The following is a 23,667-nucleotide window of genomic DNA, read 5'->3' on the forward strand; positions in this document are numbered from 1 at the left end:
TTACACTGTCGCCTGGTTTTGAGCAACGGATAGGTGGTTCGAGATGAGGAATGGTTGGCTCATTTTCTGGATTGAACCTCCTCTTACAGAGGCATTTCTCAATTGAGGTTCCCTCCCTTCAGATGACCCCAGCTTGTATCAAACTGACATAAAACTAGCCAGCACGACACTCATTAAAGTTTCTGTTAGAACATTCTCCATGTCCATCCAACAAAGTACTGCGAGAGCGCTGTAAGCCAGCCCTTTCCGCACCTCTTCAGACTAACAAAAGCTGTTAGATTGAAAAGAGTACCACAACTTAACATACCATAGTTGATTATACTTTGTATATGTAAGAAAAGAGAACACTAAGAAAAACACGACCATTTGTTTACAAGTGAAGATTGTATAGCAACAGAACCTAAGTGCAATATACTTAGTCAAAATTGTACATTTGCTATAATCAATAAGCTAATAAAAATATAAAATCTCGTCTTCTTATAGTGAAAATTAAAAATTATCCACTAATTTTTTACACCGAATTTTAAATTGTGCAAAGAAAAATCTTGTAAGAAAAACATTAAACAAATGGGTTCAAAATAAACTTTACAGTACTGCTGCTGCTGCACGGACCTTCTCAAACACGACACAGGGTGACCAAAAGGCAAACTAACTCTGAGACCTGTCCCTGGTACTTCTAAAAGCTTTACATGTGTAGGATAGAAGCTCAGCCACTGGAAGCCCTTCAGCCCTGTGATAAGAGTTGGGTCAAGCCACATTGTGAGAACATTTTGGCAAGGTGACAGTGTCAAGAGCAGGGTTTGGTATGTCTGGATTATGCGAACCACAGAAGAATGCAAACCTCAGAGTCAGGATGCTGGTTCACAAGAAGGCAAAATCCTTTTGAAATTGTGTCTATGGCCAGGGGAAAAGTACCAGATTAACCCACTGTAAGAAATCAATAAAACACTTGCCCTTCCTTTGTTCACTAAGCAGTCTGGTCAGCATGTCTCAGCAGGTACAGGGCATTGTCCCACAGCCTCACAATCTCAGGCTGATCACAGTTGTTCTCTCACTTCCATATGTATGCTATGACACATAGCTCACAACCCACACACGTGCACACGTGCACACACACACACACACACATATACACACCACACATACCACATAACACAACCTACACACACACACATGCACAGACACACATATACACACCACACATACCACACACCACATAGCACACAACCCACACACATACACACAATATACACACACACCACAAAGCACACAACCCACACACATACAATGAACATACACACATACCCCACACACAAATCACATATACACTATTTTTTTAAGTTGGGTGTAGTTAGTGAATGCCTGCAATCCCAGCATTGGGATGGTAGGGAACAGAGTCTCTCTGCCCAGACAGTCAAACTGAAAAAGCCAGCTCCAGGTTCATGAGAAAACCTGTCTCATAAAGGAAGGTGGAGCATAATAAAGACACCCAACATCAACCTTGGGCCTCCACATGAATATAACACGTGTACACATGCATGGCTCACACAGACAACCAAATGTCTAAAACCTGAAATTACAGGAACAAATTATATCATTTTTAAATGCTAAAATATTATGTAACAAATTCAAATCACCTTTCAAAGATTAGTTAATAACACGGAAAACCATAAAAGTTCTATAGCGGGGTGGGGTAGAGTAGTAGTTAGCTATCTGAACTTAAGAGAGTACCTAAACACTAATTACTTCTTAATGGGAGAAGGAAAACAAGTAAGTTTTTCTGCAGTTCTCATACTTTCCATAGTTAGAATACTTTAAAATAAAGCAAACATAATAGGAGTATAAGAAATATTCTAAACTATTCAAAGAAAGCTTTATTGAGTCATATATTTAAAAGTTCCTAGACAGTTCTCAGAAGCAGTTTTTAAAACAAGTGTGCAAGATGGACAAGAACTTTTCACAATATTAAGAAGTCTAAGGGCTGGGGAGATGATCCATGATGACGTTCAATGCACAGCATGGGGACCACATAAAAGCTGGGCACGGTGGTGTGTGTCTTTAACCTAGTGCTACAGGGGTGGACACAGGAAGATCCCAGACTCGCTGGCTAGCCAGTCAGGCTGACATGGCATGCTCTAGGTTCAGCCAAAGACCTTGTTTCAAAACTAATGTGGAAGCAACAGAGGGAGACACCTGACCTCAACCTTTGGCACATGCACACACACACACACTCACCCATCCCCCTCCACACACACACAGACAGTCATGTTTTTAAATAAAGTATATAACGAGAGACATGTCATATACTGAATAATGTTACCCTAAAACTCCTATTTTGAAGCTTTAGTCCCGAATGCGACTGTATCCCAAGACTGTCTTTAAGGAGGGAAGCAGGGTGCAGTAAGATGCTACCTGTGACGTTGACACAGCGCAGCTGGAGCCCTTGCAGCAGCAGTGGTGGCAGTGGTGGCACTCACTCAGAGAAGACCTCAGGCCAGGGGTCAGGCCTCAGAAGAAGCAACGTCTGCCAAAACCCTGATTGGAATTTCCAGATTCCAGAACCACAAGAAACTATCTGTTGCTTAAGCCATTGAACTTGGAATTTTGTTACAGCAGCTTTAGAAAGCTAATATGAGACAACATGATATTTACTTATATAAACATTCTTCATTATGCAAGTTCAGTCCACTGACAACATGCTTACTTAAGAAGACACCTTTCCCAGGCTTTTGTTTGGCATTTGCTAGGTTAACATGTGAATTTCTTCTTACATAAGCTAAGACACGTGCATCTTTTATACTTTTCAGCTGTGTTTCAGTGCCTACTTTAAAAACAGACCTTCTGGTTTCATTCTACAAAAGCTCATTTGCTATTGCTCTGCATTTTCAGCGTTACCTTGTCTGGATCCATCTTTCCTCTAATAAACTCTTGCTTCCAGAACTGCAGTGCCTGTTCCAAAGTTAGGCCAATGCCCTTCAAGAACAGGCCATACTGCATCCGGCCTCCATGACGAAGATGGTGATTTTCCCTCAAAGCCTTGTGCAACTGACGCATGCAAGGTGGGAAGGATTTGGTAGAAAGCTACAAGAAAAAAAGCAAGTTTAGGTAATGGTGAAGATATACTAGGTCCCCTATCATATCCGCTGTGGTTGTAAATTTGATATAATTGGGATAAAGAACAGTATGCCATGTTTGAGGACTGGCTCTTGCTAGTTCCTCACACTTGGTTGGAGTTCCTGTGACAACTTTGGGAACGCCAATGACGCACAGTCTAGACCTTGAATGCGCTCAGTCTGGTCAGCCGTCTGCTCACGGAACAGCATTATGTCCTCTTCACCTTTTTACCACAGACAAAACTACTCTGGGTATTCTTAGAGGGTTTATGTGGACATAATATTCCATTTTTTCTAAGAAAAAAATCTGAAAATATAACTGCAAAGTAGCAAATTGATTCATAACAAACTAGACATAAAGGAGAATATGAAATTAAGAGAAACAATTTCAAAGAGAAAATCAAATAAATATGTTTAACCAATAGTTTAAAAATGTAGGTTTTAACATTTTAGTGTCAAAAGCAAAGTATCTTTGCTTGTTTTTAAATTCAGTTTTTTTTTCTTCAGTTACAGTCTCAACCTCGTTTCCTCTAACTCCCTCAAATGCATGCTTCCACCTAGGATGTGAGTTTCACCAGGGCACGCCTGCCAGCTCACCATGGGAGGACCAGGCCTTGCTTTGTTTGACTTTGCTGCTCCCTCTAGTGGCCATCTAGTGTCTCTCCGTAAAGAGCAACTAAATTCTATCCTCAGCACTTAGCACCACACAGACCTGTATCTTTTTCTGTGGGGGACGAACAGAAAGCCTTTTGGTTCATTTTCACATAACTTCTCTGGTTCTTTCTTAATTAAAAAAAAAATAGTGCATGTTCAGTGTCCTGAGTGTAAGCCCACACCATCCCCAACACCTGCTGATAGAACAGATTCTATTTGGTATGTTAGAACACAAGGTAAGCAGAGGAACAACACACTGACTACTAGACCTGCTACACAGACCAAATCCTGATAGCAACTTAAACCATGAGCACGGCAACAAAGACATAAGCCAGAGCCACAGAAGCCAGGAGGGCTGGTTGTCACCGTTCACATCTCCACCCCGCTGACACCGTCTGGAGGACCCACCCCACGCTCCCGTGTGATCTAGTTACAGCAGGCAGTCCCTCAGTTCAATCTCTCCTTCCTTGATTACAGTTCCCCAGTCTCTCTGTTCTCAACCACCTAGAATTTACTGAACATTTGAACACGTATTATGTGTGAAGCCCTCATATATAATATACACAATGCATGATATCATATTATAAAAGGTGACTACTGTACATAAAAGAAGAGAAAGAACAAGGCTATATATTGCCAACAGTGGGGAAACCATGTCATGAGACAGGAAAACCGTGGTCTGTGCAGCAAGGAGAAAGGCCCCAGAAAACCTAGAGCTTAGGCTTCAAGCCTCTGGTATTTAAGTCACCAATCTATATCATTTTCCTATCATGGTTCTAGCTAACTAATACACGTCATTTTTCCTTTTATAAATGTGTGTATTTAAATGTAAACACATAAATGGCACTTAATGATTGTTATTTAAAGGAATTCCATGTTCCAATAATCAAATTGTTTTCTAAAAATTGTAAACAATTTCCCTTTAAATTTTTTCTTCCAATTAAAAAAAAAACATATGTAAGATATGAGACTTTCCTAAAAAATAATCAGAAGCATACGGTACTGCTCCCCATCTTTCCAGCCAGGGTCTCTAGTTGAAACCAGTCTGCTTTAATCGGGGCTGGTGCTCACCAAGTCAATCTGATCTAAGGAGATCTTCCCGGTGTTCTTCTGGGAGCTGTAGTCTTGGCCAGTGTAAGAATGACTGGAAAACAAAGCAAAACAAAACACTAATGGGATCTGTAAAATACTTTTATCTCTTCAAAGAGAATTTTTATTCTAAGATCAAAGTTATAATAAGAAAACACTTTACACATGAACCTCAGCAGAAAGCCAAGTACTTTAAATGTATTTAATAAGTCATATACAATGAATTACTTACAAGAAATACACAACATAGTGCCAGCCTGGATTTCCTGATTCCTACTCCAGGGCACTGCTTTCACTTCTCACAAGCATAATCCATACAGTAAACACTTAAATCTCTTTTACTTACACCTTATTAAAACACTGCAACAGAACAAAGATGAAAGGAAAGCTGCAATCAGAAATCACCCCTTGACAATAGATCTCTAGGCATTTCATCTGCCTACTGGCATGCCGTGTCCTTCTCTGTCCAATGGGGATGATGGTACCCTACCTTCAGTGCTGACATGATCCAAATCGAAATCATTTTTGTTAAAGGCCTGATAAACAGTAGTAGTTGGCATTCATTAAAATATTTAACAGTGCAAGGAATCTCCATGTACATTCTCTAACTAAATCCTCACATCCATTCGGGGAGAACACCTAATTTACACTTAGCAAATGAGAAAACAAGAAATGTGTTAGGATCAAGTCTGCCATGTAGTCAAATGGAAACTTGTCTTTTCATTCCATTTCTTCAGGATGCGATCGTCCTCCTCCTACAACAAATGCCTCTGTGGTGTCATTTACAAATCTGGAGACACAAGTTGATACATGCTATCTAAAGCCTTTCATCTTTTGTAACTTTTCAAATCCTTGACAAAAGCTACCATCCATATCCAAAGATCCCATTGCATCCAGTTTGCTGTATCACATAGGAAAATGGATACAGTCAAGCCATGACTTATACAGCTACAACTAAAGAAAATCCAGGAGAGAAGAGTCAAGTTAATCGTAAAGAACTCCAGACTCTCTATTTCATATCTACTAGGTACAGACTTTTCCTGCAGAACCACACACATGCTCTTTAAGATGCTGCTGTTTCCATAGTTGACTAATTTTATTGATTAAACAACAGATATGAATTATGAAACAAACCTGCAGGAGTGTGGTGGGATGTTGCAACTGCCCCATGAAACAGACCATCAAGCCTAAGCCTTGCTCTTCTGTGAAGTAATGTGTCATTTGCTCTGGCATATTCCACCAAGGATATTAACATGATGCACACAGAGATCATGCTATGTGAAACCCACAGCTGTTATCTTAATGATTTACACTGTTTTGGCAGGTTTATGTGTATAGAGTGTATGTGCATGTAGGTTCACACGTGTGAGGGTGTTCATGGGTATGTGTGTACATACTGTGAAGGCCAGAGGAAATGTCATGTGTTTTTATCTATCGTTCTCCACTTTTTTTGCTAAAGCAGGGTCTCTCACTAAACTGGGGGTTCCAGGATAGATCCAGCTAGCCAGCTTACCCTGGGGAGTCCTTGTCTTCTCTTTCCAAGTGCTAAGATTGCAGATGGTCACAGTGCCTAGCAGGTCACGTTTTTTGTTTGTTTGTTTTGTTTTGTTTTTTAATATGGATGCTTGGGATATGAACTCCAGTCCTCAGACTTGTGCAGCAAGCATTTTATCAACTTAACCATCTCCTCAGCTCCTGTTTTACACTCTTACATGGGCAGAAAAGACCATTATTTCTGTAAAATCAGAGGAATAAAAAAACTACTTTCCCATTTTACAGCAGAACAAAGCAGCGCCACAGGGGAATGGAAATGGCACAGGCCACAAGTCTGACGCCCTTTCTTCCCCACGCTTTACGTCACTCGTCACACAACTGGAAAAGCCAGTTCCCCTGCTGTCACCAGTCTCGCTTGTAAAACGGAATTATGGATGCCGGACTTGACTTGAAATGCTAGAGAAAGTAAATGATATGGCTTATTCAAAGTGCTAATTAAAGTAAGCAACGTGTATTCCAGTACAACAGAGCAATTGCATCCTTTACCAGTAAATAGAGAGAAGGCGGTCGGTACGGCAGTCAGTGTGAGTCTAGAGGAGACATCACCCGGCTCTTTACTAGGCCTTGCCTTTGACCCCTGCAAACCTCAGTATCCAAATGCATTAATGAAAATGGTGATTCCAATCATCTAATCAACAACTAACAAATACACAAGTAGTGGTGTGGTGATACACAGACACATCTGTGTGTTTATGGTCCCAAGAGAGAAAAGTAACTAACTTCATTGCTTAGATGGTTATTGATAAAACACAATCAAATAATTACTTCACCATAGGAACTTGTCTTGGTCAGATGAATGTAGCACCATGAGTTAAAAAGAATACAAAAAGAAGAAACAGGCAGAGCACAGCAGCTACACCTGCAGTCTAGTGGGCTGAGGGGACTTGGAATCTGAGCTACACAGCAAAGATGAAGCCAGTGAGGAGAAGTGGTGGGAATATATATTTGCCAAAAATGGAAATCATTTGTATAAGATGCATGATTCTAAATATTATAATACATCAACTAATTTCCATAGAAAGGAGAATTATAACATAAAAACGACACAGAGGGTAAGTACAGCATACACATCAAGCACCCAACACAGAAAGGAGGTCACTAGCCACATACGACTACTCATGGACTCCACTGGAGGGAATGACAACAAGGAATATTAGAAATGTGATTTCTCCTCTCATCCATGATAAAAGGGGATTCTTCTGTCTTGACTAATAAGCAATGACCCCAGACACTCAATACTGGGTACGCTGGTTACGACAGACAGCGTTGACATGGAAGGTGTAAGCTACTACATCCAGACAAATGATGGGAAGGCCTTGGAAGCCATGCTCTGTAGGCAATGAAAGACCTTAAGAATATCCAAGGGTTAAACTGACATCATCAGGTTCACAGTTGAGAGCAGAGTGAAGAAATGAGCAGAGAGGAGAGGAACTGGACAGTAGAAACTATTGGCAAGAATATTGCCTAAAGGCAAGACTACATCTAGGCCAGCGAAGGTGAAAGCTTGGCTCATCTCAGTAGATGGACTTGGGTTTTTCTGGGGAGGAAAAAAATAGATACAACTTAAGGGAGAAGACAGAAAAGTCAAGTATCACAGGGAATTTATAGCTGAGTTACTTGAGTATGTCCAAGATACAAATTCACCTTCAAAAGAGAAAACCTAATGAAATAAAACAACTTCAAGTATAAACTATAAAAGAATAATTTAAATGTAAGTTAGAAATCTTTAAAAACTCTGCTCTGGCTGGAATGTAAAGTGTCACCCACAGATCAGGCCAGTGAGAAGGCTCAGCGAATAATGGCAAATGTCTTTAAGCCCAATGGCCTGAACTCAACCTCTGGGACCCAGATGGTGAAATAAAGGCCGTCGGCTGCTCTCCGCACACACAGACACTAAGCAAACAAATGGAACGCTATTGATGCCCAATCTCCAGTTGTGGTGACTGAAATCTGTACACTAAGTGTGGGCCTGGAAGGTTATACCCGCCTCCCCACCTCCCTACTTCACCTCTGGACCTTCCCACCTCACCTCCCACCTCCCAATTTCACCTCCTTAACTCACCTCTGCACCTCCCCAGCTCTCTACCTCCCCACATTTCTGTCCTACTGAGGGTCTCTGCATCCTGGTCCACGGGGATGCTAAGAAGCTCTCTCTCCCACATGCTCTTGAATCTTGAGCGCCACCTTCCCTTCCCCAACACACTGAAACCAGGGCCGAAATCAAGGTTCCCTGTGGAGCTGTGTTGGGTGTTTATGGTCCCAAGAGAGAAAAGTAACTAACTTCATTGCTCGGGTCACTGGAGTATTTCCAGGACTGACTTTCCTGTTTTCTTATTGTGAAGCACTCACAGCAACGCAAACATCAAGACACAAACAAAACACAAGCAAGTGACGCTGCCACAAAGAATAAAAATCCTACAGTCCTTACTATGTCATGAGATAGCAACTTTGGCTTTTACATAGAGTGCCAAAGCCAAAGCTCCTGAAGGGGACTGTTGCAGGTAACCCAGAAATGCGAGCCACATCTCTATTATATCCAGAGAGCTCTCGACTTCATTATCGTAATGTTTCTAAATGAAAGCAGACACCAGACTGGGTAACTCTCTGTGTATTCTTATTTTATGAATTTTAAAAATGCATCTGTTTTATAAATATGTCATGCTGATGTTAGATAAAAAGAAATAGTAACAGCAATTTTGCCTTTTTTTAATTTTTGAGAATATAACATAATTACAAAATTTCCCTCTTCCCTTGGCCCCCTCCAAATCCTCTTATATCTACCTCCTAGCTTTCTTTCAAATTCATGCTTTTTTCATTCATTGTTGAATAGCAGCAAATTTGTTAAGAATAATTTAAATAGGAGGCACACATGCTAACACTTCAGAAAATATCCATTCTGAGGATGCTTCGTGGTCACCACTGTTCAGTTTTAAACAAGGCAAAATCAATGAGCATAAAAGCTGTTTAATTCATAACCTTCTATATCACAGTGTCATTTCCTCCAAACACAGATTTTTAAAACTATTTTAATGGTTCACTAAATTCATATTGTATCTATAATCATTATCTTACCAAATACAAAAAGGAAGGTTTCATTAACTAGTCAGAGAATCTTAAAAATGGCTCTTTTTATGTCTTAGCTGAATCACCAATTTGCCATAAATATAAAAGGAAGAAGACAAACTATACACCAGTTGGTTCGTTCATAAACAGAAGTAGTAAAGGTTGAGAATTCCAACAGTTTACTTGTGCTTTCTATCCCTAAGTTACCTCCTACTTGCTGCAGCAGCTGTACAAAAGCTCCTGACGTACAACAGCTTCCTGGGGTCACAGAAAGTAGCAAACACAGGAAGGCTGTGACTCCATGGCCACTCGGTTGCATTAGAATATGTTCTGAAGATACTGGGCTATAAAATAAACCTGCTCACCCCCTTAACAAAACTGACCAGTGCATAAGATGCAGGATGAACTCATCTTTAAAAAATGTTTTTAAGTCAGGTGGTGGCACAAGCCTTTAATCCCAGCACTTGGGAGGCAGGGGCAGGCAGATCTGTGAGTTTGAGGTCAGCCTGGTCTACAATATGAATTCCAGGACAATCAGGGCTCTGAAACCCTGTCTCAAAAATAACTAATTAATTAAGAATACTATTAGACACTCGGACTCAAATAAGTTTCTCCCTACAACTCAGTTATTGTCCTTATATAACAAATCCTAATTACTAAATTACAATACAAAACAAGAAACACTGCTCAGGCCAACAACTGTTGCCACAGGCATTCCTGGCAGCACCTCAGTTAACCTAAGGAGAGATAATTCCTCACAGGTACTCGCACAGGCTAACCTAATCTAGACACTCCCTCCCAGGCAGGCCCAGAGACTTGTCTCCGTCAAGTTGACAATTAAGATTAACTACCACAATCCCAAACCCATATTTATATAACCAAGTTTATAGGGTACTACCTTTCACCCTGTTAAATCAATGCAATATTGGGGAATATGGGTGTGATAAGTAACTGAGACAAAAAGACAGATAACTCATTCACAATGAAGTAGTTTTTCCAAAAATCTCATACAAATATCTAATTTACAGAAAATATAAATATCTAAATAAGTCATTGAGTATCTAAAGTGATAAATCTGAGAAACATATCTGTACACATGCACCTATGAATCCCAAGTGAGAGGCGGACCTTCTGGACTTGGCAGAAGCACAGAAATGTAAGTGCTATTGGTTGCACATGCATAACAACTGAACACTTAGACCCTTGGTGGGGGCTTTTGTCAAAATGTGGGAACCAAGAGCTGGAATAAACAAACAGAAATCAGAAAAAGTGGACCTGTGGGTCTCCCAACAAGATCAGCTGGTTAAGAGGAGGGGAACTCTCCCCATGCCGTGGCAATGATGGCAAGCACAAGATGAGCGTCACCCCTCATCACTACAAACATGAAGTAAAAGTCAGCTTCTGTTGTGCCTCCATCATCTTCTCCTCTTAAGGAGTGAAAACACGGGCTGCGAGTCTTCTTCCTGTGTGTGACAGCCAACCCGGTTTGCCCAGAACAGTCCTGGAGGCCCAGACAAGGAAGTAAGCAGGGCTCTCAGAATCTTGTAGTCATGGGTTTCATCTCTCTCTGTGAGAGACAGGGACTAAAATGGAATCCTGGTAGTGCCATCAAAGGTTGCCATGAAGATCAGGAAATTTCTAGACTTCATCACTGTGCCTTTCTTCTAACTGGAGCCATCATCTTCGCCTGAACAAGCTTGGTTGTTTTCTTCTTAAAGTCCTGGCTGGCCGGGATCTCACAAGGTAGACCACGCGGTCATTGAACTCAGAGACCCCTTGCTTCTGCCGTCATTACAGTGTAGCTCGCCATTCCACCACTGTTGTGTTTTTCTATTCTTAGGTTTACTTATCTCTTCCAGCAAAAAAATCTTCTAAGATAATTTTTATCTACTTTTTTATACCATTGTCAGAAAATTTAACCTTGAGGTAGCAGTATTTAGGTGTCCTTTGATGTATGATATCTGGAAGCTTTTTTTTTTAGAAACTATCACATTATAAACAATATTTGCTTTTTGGGACATTTCCAAAGAAATATTCTGCTTCAAATGCAGGAGATTTAAATGGAATTCAGCTTCATGCAATCAGTTTTACTCACCTCATGCATTTAAAAAAAAAAAAAAACTTGCACATAAGGTAGGAACGGCCAGACTAATGACTGTTGAGCACTTAAATTTGTCTTTTTCTCAGTTAAGATGTTTAACAATAAGAATAATGTATTCATTGATTTCAAATACTTGCAATGATATAATGTAAAATATTTCACCAATAATTTGTCATGTCAATTACACATTAAAATCATATTTTAGGTATGAAGGTGTCATTAAAATTATCTTCATGTGTGCAATATAAATGTATATATGTGATTCCCATTGTGTTTTTACTAATGGCACTGCTGCACTTGTGCACAATGACAAGAGACAGTTAAATGATCCTTTGGAAGGCTAGGCTAGGTAGGCATACCTACAGAACAGTCACTAGCCTGTCCTACTTCTACTTGCCAAACTAAAATGCCTGAGTCATGGGCACAACATAAGCTATAAATAAAGAAAAATCTGAAGAGTCTTTCAGTCTACTGCAAAAGAGCCTTTTTTAAAATAACCTACTTGGGAACTGGGTATTAGACACAGTAGGCATAGTTTGCCCTTAAGCAATCTTGAATTGGGATTACTGTGGAGGTAAAATAAACTAAGGCTCATTTTGAAGAAAAACCAAGCTTCAAGATAGTACTTCTTGTGATCTGGGACAGTCTGGTCTACCTCAACATGCAACTGCCGCTGTCCACCCTTCTTTAATTTGTAAGAAACCATGAGATACCAGTGTAATTCTGAGCTGTAGTAAAAGGGTTTCTCTCCCATCCTCCAGGAATGTCTTTCCTCAACAGAGAGATTCTGAAGTCCTTAAGACAATAATATAGAAAATACACTGCCTGTCTCTGTCAAGCATTTCCCAGTCCAGAGAACCTAAACAGGTTACCACTACTTACCCCTCTCCGTCTGGCAGGCTTGAGTTAATAATATTTCTTATACCACATAAAACATGAAAGCAGCAAAGAAAGCAAAAGTAATCAAAACTGATTTGGTGAACCAGGCAATTATATTTATTTGGGGCATTAAAAAGTATATTAAAGCATCTTTCAAAATAAACTGTGATCTCTTGGATCATTCTATAAAAGTATCCCAAGTCCCAGCCTAACCTTTTCAAATAAAGCCACAGGCATCATGGCATAGGTGAAAAACAGTTTAAGAGAGAGGAAACGAGAGTCTCTGCACGGTGCAATCACAGTTTTACCTACTTTGGACAGTAAAAGCAAAAAACAAAAAACACTCTGATCACTTAAGCTAGGCTATTCAGACATTTAGAAAGTGGAATCCCCCTGCAATGTAGATTTTTGGGGTATACAGAAAATCAGAGAAGCCGAAGTAAGGACATATCATTTCCCGCTGCGAAGGGCATCACAAGAAAACTCACTCAGCAGCTGTCACCACTGAAACCGAAATGAGATTCTTCCTAAGGCTAAACCCCCAGTAAATGGTATCTAACTTGTGTCAGTCCAGGTGATTTTCCTGGCAGTGATTCCAAATGAGAACACAATCAATAAAACTCTGTCAAAATTGAATATAAATTATTTTCCACTGGCATGAATCTTACTCAATTTCATTTTTAAAAAGGTTCCACAGAAAACTATCATCAGACAATATGCAATATAATCTGCATTTGTGGATAGCAGGAGTAGCAATAATAAAACTGGAACACAGACTGCAGGTAAGTGCTACCCCGGTACAGCTGCTCTCTGTCCCACGTGACCACACCGCCAGTAAGTTTCTTATATTCCCTCCGCTCTTGGTGCTTATTCTGGAGGTGTGTAATGAATGACACTCTGAGACAGACTGTTTGGTTTAGGATACCCAAGACTAAGAAAGGGTGCCTGCTGGGGCAATCGTGAAAACTAAGATGGGAAGAATGGAGTCCTGAGTAAAGTGTATTGTCAGGAGAATGGACCCCACTGCCTCAGACCCACAGGAGTGATCAAGCCTTCCACATTGGGGCCTCACCCAATCCTAGCTCTTCTGTACCTTTCTTTGTCTGTCATTTCTTCATTCCCCATCACCCCAGTTAGGTCAATCCCTAAACAGACTGGTCTCAGCAACAGTTAACACATAAAAAATGGAAGAGTACAGAATGTACTTACAGAATACAGAATGTTTGTGAAACTGTTACCCTGTCCGTGGCATTCTAGGACCCTCCCATCACATTTGTTCACATATATTAAGGATACAATGTTTGGAAAAGTTGTGTAGCTTTGTTTGTTCAATATTAGCAGGGGTGGGGTGGTCAGGCAAAAGGTGTGGCGACAGTTAATGAGATTGTTACTAAAAGTCACAGTTCAAAGAATCACATAACACATTTTCCTTTAAACAGCCACTTCAGGAGATCCTTCAGGAGGATCGTGTCTAAGGGTTCTGTTTCAGGTATCACACTCCTAACAGCTTTGTGACTTAAATACAAGTCCCCGAGATTCAGAAGTCCCAGAGCACACATCTTCTGTGGTCACATGGGACTAGAAAGCCCGTGTCCATGGAACAGTCTTAAGTCACAGAAACGACGACAGAACTCCTGCTAAGGTACAGTGCTGCACATCCCCTTGGAAATGATGAGAAGCTCTGTGACTTTGGGTCCCAATTATCATCTCAGGGCAGGGCAGGTACTTGGCTAGTAGCAGGAGTGAGGCTCCGGGGTGGACACTCAGAATAGCATCAACAGACTACCATCATATTAAGACTCAATATTTAGCAACTTAAAAAAAAAAAAAAAGAATGAATAAATGGCAAAAGTTAATTTTTAAAAAAAAAGCTTAAAATTTTTCTATCATTTATTTATTCGCTCATCCACGAGATTCACATGGTCACTGGGGTCTTATGGCAGCCATAAGACTGTTTGAAGTAATGAGGAAACAAAGATAAACAAGATGAGCAAATTCTTTACTCTCAGAGACTGCATTCTAGACAAATACCACATAAACAACTAAAAATGACTGTTGTTTTAGTTGCTATAGCTGTCTTAGTTACTGTTCTATGTAGAACATGAAGAGACACCATGACCAAGGCAACACACAACAGAAAGCATTTAATTGGTGGCTCGTTTTAGAGTTTTAGAGGTTTAGTCCATTGTTATCACGGCAGGAAGCAGACTGGCACGGCTTTGGAGCAGGGGCTGAGAGATTTACATCCCGAAACACAGGCAGCAGGTGGGAGGGGGTAAGAGAGTGAAAGGAGGCAGGAGGGGGGCTTTTGAAACCTAAAAACCCACCCCCAAGAACACACCTCCTCCAACAAGAACACATCTGCTCCAACAGGCTACACCTCCTAATCCTTCCCAGGCGATCCACATTGGAGACTACACAAGCAAAGATATATGGGAGCCATTCTCATCTAAACCTCCACAGTTGCCATGAACAACTTTGCAGTCAGGGGTGGAGTCACACACCTGTCATCTTTCTTAGCATTTGGCTGAGGCAGGAGGGTGATAGTCAAGTAGGAAGCACGTTTCTCCTCTGTGCATGCTCTGCTATAGCCCTTTACAGGTGACCAGCTCAGGTGTGCAAAGAGCCAAAACCTACACCAAGTAAAGGTCCACTCTCCTATACGGCTATCATGACCGTGAGTTACCCAACTGTCTTACCACAACCCTTTAAGGGTAGCTTTTACAAGCTCCCCATTTTAGTCATCTTTCCACTGTGACAATACTTCAGAAAATCACCTTCCAGCAGAAGCTACTTAGACCGAGTTATGGTTTCAGAAGTGTGAGTTGACTCTATTGCTTTGGGCCCAAAATGAAGCAGAATGTCATGGAGACAGAACTATGTGAGAAGAAAGCCTATTTTCTTTGTGGTGGCCAAGAAGCACACCATGCACAGAAATACACACACACACACACACACACACACACACGCACACACACACACTAAGAGGGATACAGAATGAGGGCTAGGCCTAACATACAGCCTCTTGGGGCACCCTTGTAGTGACCTACTTCCTCTTAACTAGGCCCCATCTCCTGAGTTTCCAACTCCCAACAATAAATTCAATTACTAACCCAGCAGTGGCTTCTGTGGTTAACAATGTTATAAGCCTTGAGGTCCATTGCCTCTGAACACCACTATAGGAGGGCCAAGCCTTCAGTACTTAAGTCCTGGAGAGACACTGATAGCGAGCCATACCTAACTTCTCTTTATACGAAGAACTTTCCGCCCCGCTATTTTTAAGTGCAGTCCCTCTGGTATAGTAGCCAAGCGCTGGGTAGCTGTGTCTGACTACTGGCTGCTGGAAGGAACAGCACAGGTTCGGAGCATCTCACAAACGTCAACTGATTAGCACATAACTCATCTGCAGCTGCTCACGAGTGTGTCACTGCAGGCACTGCAGTGCATTCCCAGGCCTTTTCAGAAAGCCATTCTCTCCACCCTCATCACTGTGCACTGTGTGAGAGCTTTGGACTGACCCGGCAGAAGAGAACTGATTTTATTACTTAACTAGAGGCCAATCGATGTTAGAAAAAAACTAGAACAAGAGATTTAGGAAGGTTTCTTCTCTACTGTACCTTTCCCCTGGTCACACAGAAACTAAAGTTCTTTCATGGACACATAGAGACACCTGAAGGTTCGAGAAAAGGAGAACAGCTAAGCAAAAGATAAAGCTGCCCTCCACTGAACAATATGTAGACATGAAAATCAATTTCTACTTTGTGAATTTTCCACTACGTGAAAGACCTGTTTTAAAGTATGGCTTTATAATAACATACAAATACTCAGATGGTTACAACAAAGCCAGCAATGGCTGTGCTGGGGAGCAAGAATTTATGTCTGTCTTTTCTTTTTCAAATGTGACATAACTACATATTTTACTGAGCACACAACTTGGCATTAAATTATTTTAATATTAATTTTTAAAATTCTCGCCGGGCGGTGGTGGCGCATGCCTTTAATCCCAGCACTCGGGAGGCAGAGGCAGACAGATCTCTGTGAGTTCGAGGCCAGCCTGGTCTACAAGAGCTAGTTCCAGGACAGGCTCCAAAGCCACAGAGAAACTCTGTCTCGAAAAACCAAAAAAAAAAAAAAAAAAAAAATTCTCTCTGTGTGTGCACATGAGTACAAATGCCCACAGAAGCCAGGAGAAGGTGTCAGATGCCCTGAAGCTGGAAGATGTGAACCACCTGACATGAGTCCTGAATGCAAAATGCTGGTCTTCTTGCAGAACAGTGCATGCGGCTAACTGCTGAGCCATCTCTCCAACCCTAAGTGATCCACATGTACACACAGCCTCGCCTGAGACCTCCCACTTTCCCTTCTCTCTAGATTAGGCATTTGTGCACATGTATGTGTTCATAAATTTTGCTTCTTTTCCCCCTAGAAAATATATTGGAGCTACAGGGCCATATCTAGTAACTCTTTTGTACATAATCAGAGTAATACAATGGGTAACTTCTAACAAAAGGTCAACTTTTAGCAAATATTCTTATGAACACATGATCATTGATATAAATATGAAAAATATAACTCTAAGGTTATAAATTGAAGGCATATTATAATTTATTAATTTCTTACACAGACCCCAAATAACTTTAAATATAATAATCTTATTAACTTATTACACAGACCTTTGCAATAATCAGTGAACTAAAACTTGTGTTGATGCATGCATGAAAGGAAATATATAGTTCAAAGCACTGCCAGAGACTGGGAACAGGTGACAAGACAGAGCTAGCAAACAGCCAATGCTTGTGTGATTCACATCAGCAAGGTTTGCACTGCACACTCTGGCTGGTGTAAGCCCTAATCTACTAAACCATTTTTGAGCATTTACTTTCATTTTTATCACATGAACACCAACACAATGTTCGTATTTGAAAATGAGAGATTATTCACCTTCTCGCTATGCCTACTGGAAAAAGCTTTAGGAGGCTGCCTGTCTGAGAGAAGATTGGTGGCAGTGCATTCTTCAGAATAAGCAGAAGCATGTGCATATTAAGCAAATGCACTGCAGTAGGAACAGGAACCAAACAAGCAGTTATAATAACATGACATGGTAATACAGTGTAAGGAAGATGATTTCATTACTTTAAATGATGTTAACAGATCAGTATAACTATTTGATGCATTCTGGATGCATTAAAAGTTTAACCTAGAGCTGGAGAAAATGCTCAGCAGTTAAGAGCACTGGCTGCTCTTCCAGAGATCCTGAGTTCAATTCCCAGTTACTATTCATAACTGCAATTTGCTGCTGTTATGAATCATAATAATGTAAATATCTGATATGCGGGATAGCCATATGAGACCCCAGAGGGGTCATAACCCAGAGGTTGAGAACCATGGCTTTAACGTCTTTGAAACAGTATCCTCTCGGTGTGGTCCAGACATTCGGGAGCTCTCTCCCTGGTGGTTCTAGTTTCTCTTCTTACTCATCTCCCATTTCCACTGCTGCCCACAGAGGTCAAACACCAACATGCTGTGGCCTCTGTTCAAGTCATTTCCTCTCCCCCTCCACTCTCTTCTCTGTTAGCACAACCACTTCCCAGACTATAACAATCCCCTCAAGAGTGACCAGCAGGCATTTCTCAAATTAAAATCACCCTCGCAGTGTAGGCTGTAGCTAGCTAGCCACTAAATATATTCTTTACGTATGTCTTACGATCATTTCCAGACTAAATTTTCTTAAATAATTAATTTGACAGCAACCAGAGTCTCCTTCTCCTCTATTCTCTTGTTAAAGACACTATCTACAAGAGGGATTACGGCTTCCTCCAGTCTGAGTAGCCGATTTGAGACACTACTGAACTAGAGAGTACAAATACCAAAAAGCAAGTGGGCCTTGGTACTATCATTTAAGAAAATTCTCATAAGTCAATAAAGCCTTGTCATCCACTCACAATCAAAAGCTTAGCAAGTTAACACGCTAAGGTGCCAGTCTCTTGGATGAAGTCAAGCCTGTGAATTCTTGAATAACAAATTGTGCCTCACTTATTCATAATGGAAAATTTGGTAGCCAATAAATGCTACTAACGAGTAAAAATAAACTTACTTCTATAAGATACTGAGGCAAATGCTTTTCTGTGTTTAACTTTTAATAAGAGAACTGAATTTAATGAAAAATATGGATATGTTATATCTTGTCTTTCTACATACATACACACACACATATATGCATATATATACATATATATATATATGTGAATTGGCCTAGATTATTAGGTTGGCAAAGTGTTACATGAATTCTGAGTGACTAAATGCTGTAAAACTAATTTAGCAATTCCCTTGTACTGCTCCTTCAACTTTTACAGGTAATTGAATTATCTCCCAAGTGAAATTTATTGACAAATTTAATTCAAATGCTATTCATATTTCATCTTTAATCATTAGAGACATCAAAGTTAGAACAAATAATGACTTCAATAACACCTTCTAAAGTCTGTCTCCTCTAGGTCACACTTAAATTATAAAGTTCACGCAAATCAATGATAACTTATTTTTTCCTAACAAGATTACCATTAGAATGTCTCAGATCAAGTGATCATCTTTCTCATATTTTTTTAACTGAGTCTAATGCATCCTAGATCTGCCTGCAGCTTACTACAGTGGAGAATGACCTTGAGGTTCTGATCACCCTGACTCTATCTCCCAAGGGCATGTGCTATCATAGCCCCCTGTATGTCCTGCTGAAGAGACCATCTCCAGGGTTTCGTGCTCACCAGCAACTGAGCTATCTAAACCCTCAGACCAATTATTTGCCACTTTGACCTTTAAAAAAGAAAGATAAGAGAAAATCATCATGCGTGAAGCCAAAAAAACAATCCAATGAACTTGAAAGGCACACATTTTGTAGAATTACTTTGTAGAACAGGAAGTGCCAAGCTATGCACACCAGCTGCCACCCTACCTACAGATGTCTCTGACACAGTAATAAAATGAGAAGCCATTTGGTTTAATAACAATAAAAAAGCAACATCCAGTCCTGGTTGCCTAGCAACCAGTCATGAATGAACTCCACAGAGAATAAAAGCCTTAAACGAATGTACAGTCTGTGCAAGTTTCAAGGACTCAAAGAGATGTCAGTAGTTAATCTAAATTCTAGGTGACAATAACCATATTGAGGTAGAAGATGAAGAATTTATCATGATTGCACAGAATCAAGTATTCACTAGCACCAAGAGTCAACCTCTTTGACTTATATTTTGAAACAGCAAAATTATCAGGGGAAATTAATTTATACAAAATAAGAATTTCATTCAGAAGAAAAAAGAAAGCAGAAATGGCATAACTTGAACATCACTCTGCAAAATATAGTACTTTGTAAGTGTCAGATATTATCCTGGTTACTGAGCAATGGGCAGACAAGAATAGCATCAAATTCTGTAATGGAGGTAGCCTGGGAGAAAGGAACTACCTATGGGAAGGGGATGTGGGATATTCCCCTCTGTATGCTGTGAATATGTTTTATTACCATTGGTTAATAAAGAAGCTACTTTAGCCTACAGCAAGGCAGAATAGAGCTAGGCAGGAAAACTAAACTGAATGCAGGGAGAAAGAAGGTGGAGTCAGGTAGACACCAGAAACTTACCAGTAGGCCACAGCCTCGTGGTGATACATAAATTAATAGAAATGGGTTAATTTAAGATACTAAGAGCTAGCTAAAATACACCTGAGCCATTGGCCAAACAGTGCTGTAATTAATATAGTTTCTGTGTGATTATTCGGGTCTGGGCAACTGGGAAACGAAGGCACAGTCTCCATTTACAGGAAGGCATCTGGGCCAGGCTAAGAAGGGAACTACATGACCAGAGAACATGACACATGAACTGCCCATTCACCAGGTTACAGTTCTTACCAGCAGGACATCCAAGGCAGTACCAAGCTCGGGCTTCAAACAGAAGGAAACAGGGTGGAGGCTGGGGGAGGGGGTCAGGCACATAGACAGAAGAGCTAAAGCCAAGAACATAGTCACCTCTGGCAGTGATGTGAACTTTATCAGAGAGAGGGAAGCGTGAGTAAGGGCAGAGCACAAGCTAGTGAAGTAAGAGATACTTTGAAGATAAAATCAAAAGATTTAGAAGGGTCAGAAAAAGGAGACTGAACAGTATACTCAAACTTGAGGTCTAGGTTTCTTGACTCATGAATATAACTCTAGGATATGAAACAAATGTGTTCAAGATGTGTGTTTCTTGGCTCTGGAAACACTAGTTTTAATCACACTCCCATCCCTAACCCCCAAAAGCAATTATGTGTAAAAACGAAAGCTACTGAACCAGAGGGAGAAATGGAAAGGTAAGGGGAAGCAAATAATAAAAATCAAAACCAAAACAAAATGTAAAATTTCTGAGTGACAAAGGAGAAGGGAAAGCTTAAGCGAGAGACGGCTCAGTGGGTAAGAACAAGGGTTACTTTTGCACAGGACCAGGGTTCAGTTCCCACACTGACACAGAAACTCACAACCTTGGGTAACTCCAGTTCCAGGGGATTTGACACCCTCTCTGACCTCTGCATGCACTGCAGGAACATGGTACAAATACATATAGAAATGCAAAATACTCATAAATTTGCATATAAATAAAACTATAATAAATAAATCTTTTAAAAACTTAAAAATTACAAACCCAAAAGAGAAACAATACTCGTGTTGACTACACAATATAAATATAAGTAGACTAAATAAAAATTTAGAGAGAATTGCTTGTATCAAATATAACAGCGTTACAAGCTCTTATACTTTTAAGTACCCGAGATCAAATAAAGTCAGGAGATGCTATCAATAACTTAGCAAAAAATATAGATTGTTAATCTCAGCATAAAACAGAAATGGATAATAAAATGTCTAAAAGTCATTCTTCATGAGAACTAAGATGCCTGTGACCACAATGCCATCGTTATGACTAAGTTATCCTGTAACAGTTTCATGGCTGTTTGCCTCTTTCAAGGCTGAAGTGGCCCGGGTAGTCATGTACAGTATAAAAACGTAAGCAGAACAACATTTTGAAAAGAAATACATACATTCTGAAATCTTTCAAGTGGTCCATACATTTTGGCAATGTAACTCTGCTTCTGAAAGACTACTCTAATGAAATAGCCTAAGACACAGATAAGGGCACAGGTTTGTACGAGTAACTAAGCTGATGCCATCTTGTCCTTACTTTATTTTGTGTCTGCCTGGACATTTCTCAGCCCTCTACCCCTCAACAGCCACATCCACCTTGGCAATGTTTTTGGGATATTCGTGACCCCTGGCCATATTTCAGACATATTAACCAAAAAAACCCTGATGTTTGTACAAGATTAAATATAAAAATAAAATAACTAAGATGAAGCATAAATCAAAAATAATTGTCATGAGGTGCCTGAAAAATACGGCTGAGCTTTGCAAGAATAAAGATGCTACTAGCCACTCCAACCCCTCACTGATATGACCCCGCCCCAACCCCTCACTGATATGACCCCGCCTTGAGCACTGATGTATTTTGGGTTTTGTCTTTGAAAACACTGCACCTGAGCTTAGGCACAAGAGACAGTTTGAGACATGACCCCACTGCATGACCCCACTGCATGACCCCACTGCATGACCCCACTGCACGACCCCACTGCATGACCCCACTGCAGTGCTGTTTCATTTGTGTTTAATAAACACAGCCTGAAGGTCAGAACGCAAAACAGCCACACTGGTCAGCCATACAGGCCGGGCAGTGGTGGCACACACCTTTAACCCCAGCAGCCACATTAGCCATACAGGCCGGGCAGTGGTGGCACACACCTTTAACCCCAGCACTAGAGAGGAATATAAGGCAGGATGAGACAGGAACTTCCTCTCTTTCAGTCTGAAGATTTCACAGAGGTAAGAGCTCTCCAGTAGCTTGGCTGCTTTGCTTTGCTGATCTTCAGGATGAACCCCAATATCTGTCTCTTGGTTTTTAATATTCATGCTATGACCCATTCTTAGTCTGGTCATTAGCAGGACTCACACACTTTTAGTTGGCTTAACCTGCATGGTTGTCGTTATCTATCTCCCATGGATCATTTCAATTATATTACTGCAGGCAAAAGAACTAGAAATGGCCTAAATATCTTCAATATAATGATAAATATATATAACACAACTGTAACAGAAGATTTTAATGTAATCACTAAGAATGACTTTTTAGAATAATTGCAATAAGGTGGCAAGTCTTATATGTCTGTGATAAAGAGGAAAAAGTAAATTCAATAAAACCACTGTTTCAATACTGGTTTTTTTTAAAAGCATAAAAGGAAGAAATATTATTTGTAAATAGTAATGACACATTTTTACTTTACTTATAATACTGAAGCTATGCTATTTTTATATTTAGAAACAAGCCTCATCCATTAAATTCCAAATAAAAGTATACCTTTATGCTTACATAAAATGCACATAAATTTTATTTTTACATTAAATTGGTCACCTCTATTCAGCTTGATTTAAATGTAACAAATAATTTATACATTTTTGTTGAATGAAATGAACTTGCTCAGTATTCTAGAGTCAAGGATAGCAAGTGTTCATATTGATTAACAGAATTCAAGCAAGTAAAAATTATAATTGGTTTAACATCAAAAAGTCTATTACCTGAGGTGCTTGAGCAGAGGCTGGAGTCGCTCATCTGACTGCACAGCAGGCAGGGACCTGGCTGTTAGCTGAAACAGAGAAAAAGGTCAGTAAAGCGGCAAGGGACACACTGTAAGCAACGGGAGTGCCGGGTGAAAACCAGGCAGGCAGTGCACAAACATAAGAACTTCTAACTCATCAGGATTAAATAACTAAATTAAATTTCCAGCACTTGGAAGGCTGGGAAAAGCAGATGGAGAACTCAAGGCAGCCCGTACTACCCAGAGAAAACCTGTCTTAGAAAACAAAACAAAGCTAACTACAGCATCTTGAGGTCACAGAATAAGTTCCTGGGCTTTGAACTGGAAAAAGGGGAAGCGAGCAAAGAACCCTGTCCATCAAAGCCCTGATCCTCTGAGTTTGTCCAAAAGCCTCTACTCACAAGCGCATTATCTCTGCAAATAAAACTGGAAAAAGTTCTAAATGTTAACATGTATCAACCCTAACTTTACAGTATGATTCTAAGATAATGATGACATTAAGGAGTGGGACTTGTACTTTTGGCCAAGCAATCATGAAAATGGAATAACTGG

At 40.3% G+C, this 23,667-nt stretch overlaps 1 protein-coding gene across 1 annotated transcript in view; it reads right to left on the bottom strand.

The window, feature by feature from the left end:
- Window positions 1-23,667, bottom strand: part of Prim2 (DNA primase subunit 2) — a 199,669-nt gene that overhangs the window by 59,189 nt on the left and 116,813 nt on the right. Inside the window, exons 8-10 of the mRNA XM_038343089.1 lie at window positions 23,096-23,163; window positions 4,839-4,911; window positions 2,896-3,081 (exon numbers count right to left, since the gene is read on the bottom strand). Coding sequence (XP_038199017.1) covers window positions 2,896-3,081; window positions 4,839-4,911; window positions 23,096-23,163 — 327 coding nt within the window. The remainder of the gene's footprint in view (window positions 1-2,895; window positions 3,082-4,838; window positions 4,912-23,095; window positions 23,164-23,667) is intronic.

Source organism: Arvicola amphibius, chromosome 9, assembly GCF_903992535.2.
Source record: "Arvicola amphibius chromosome 9, mArvAmp1.2, whole genome shotgun sequence".
In the NCBI taxonomy this organism is placed as follows: domain Eukaryota; kingdom Metazoa; phylum Chordata; class Mammalia; order Rodentia; family Cricetidae; genus Arvicola; species Arvicola amphibius.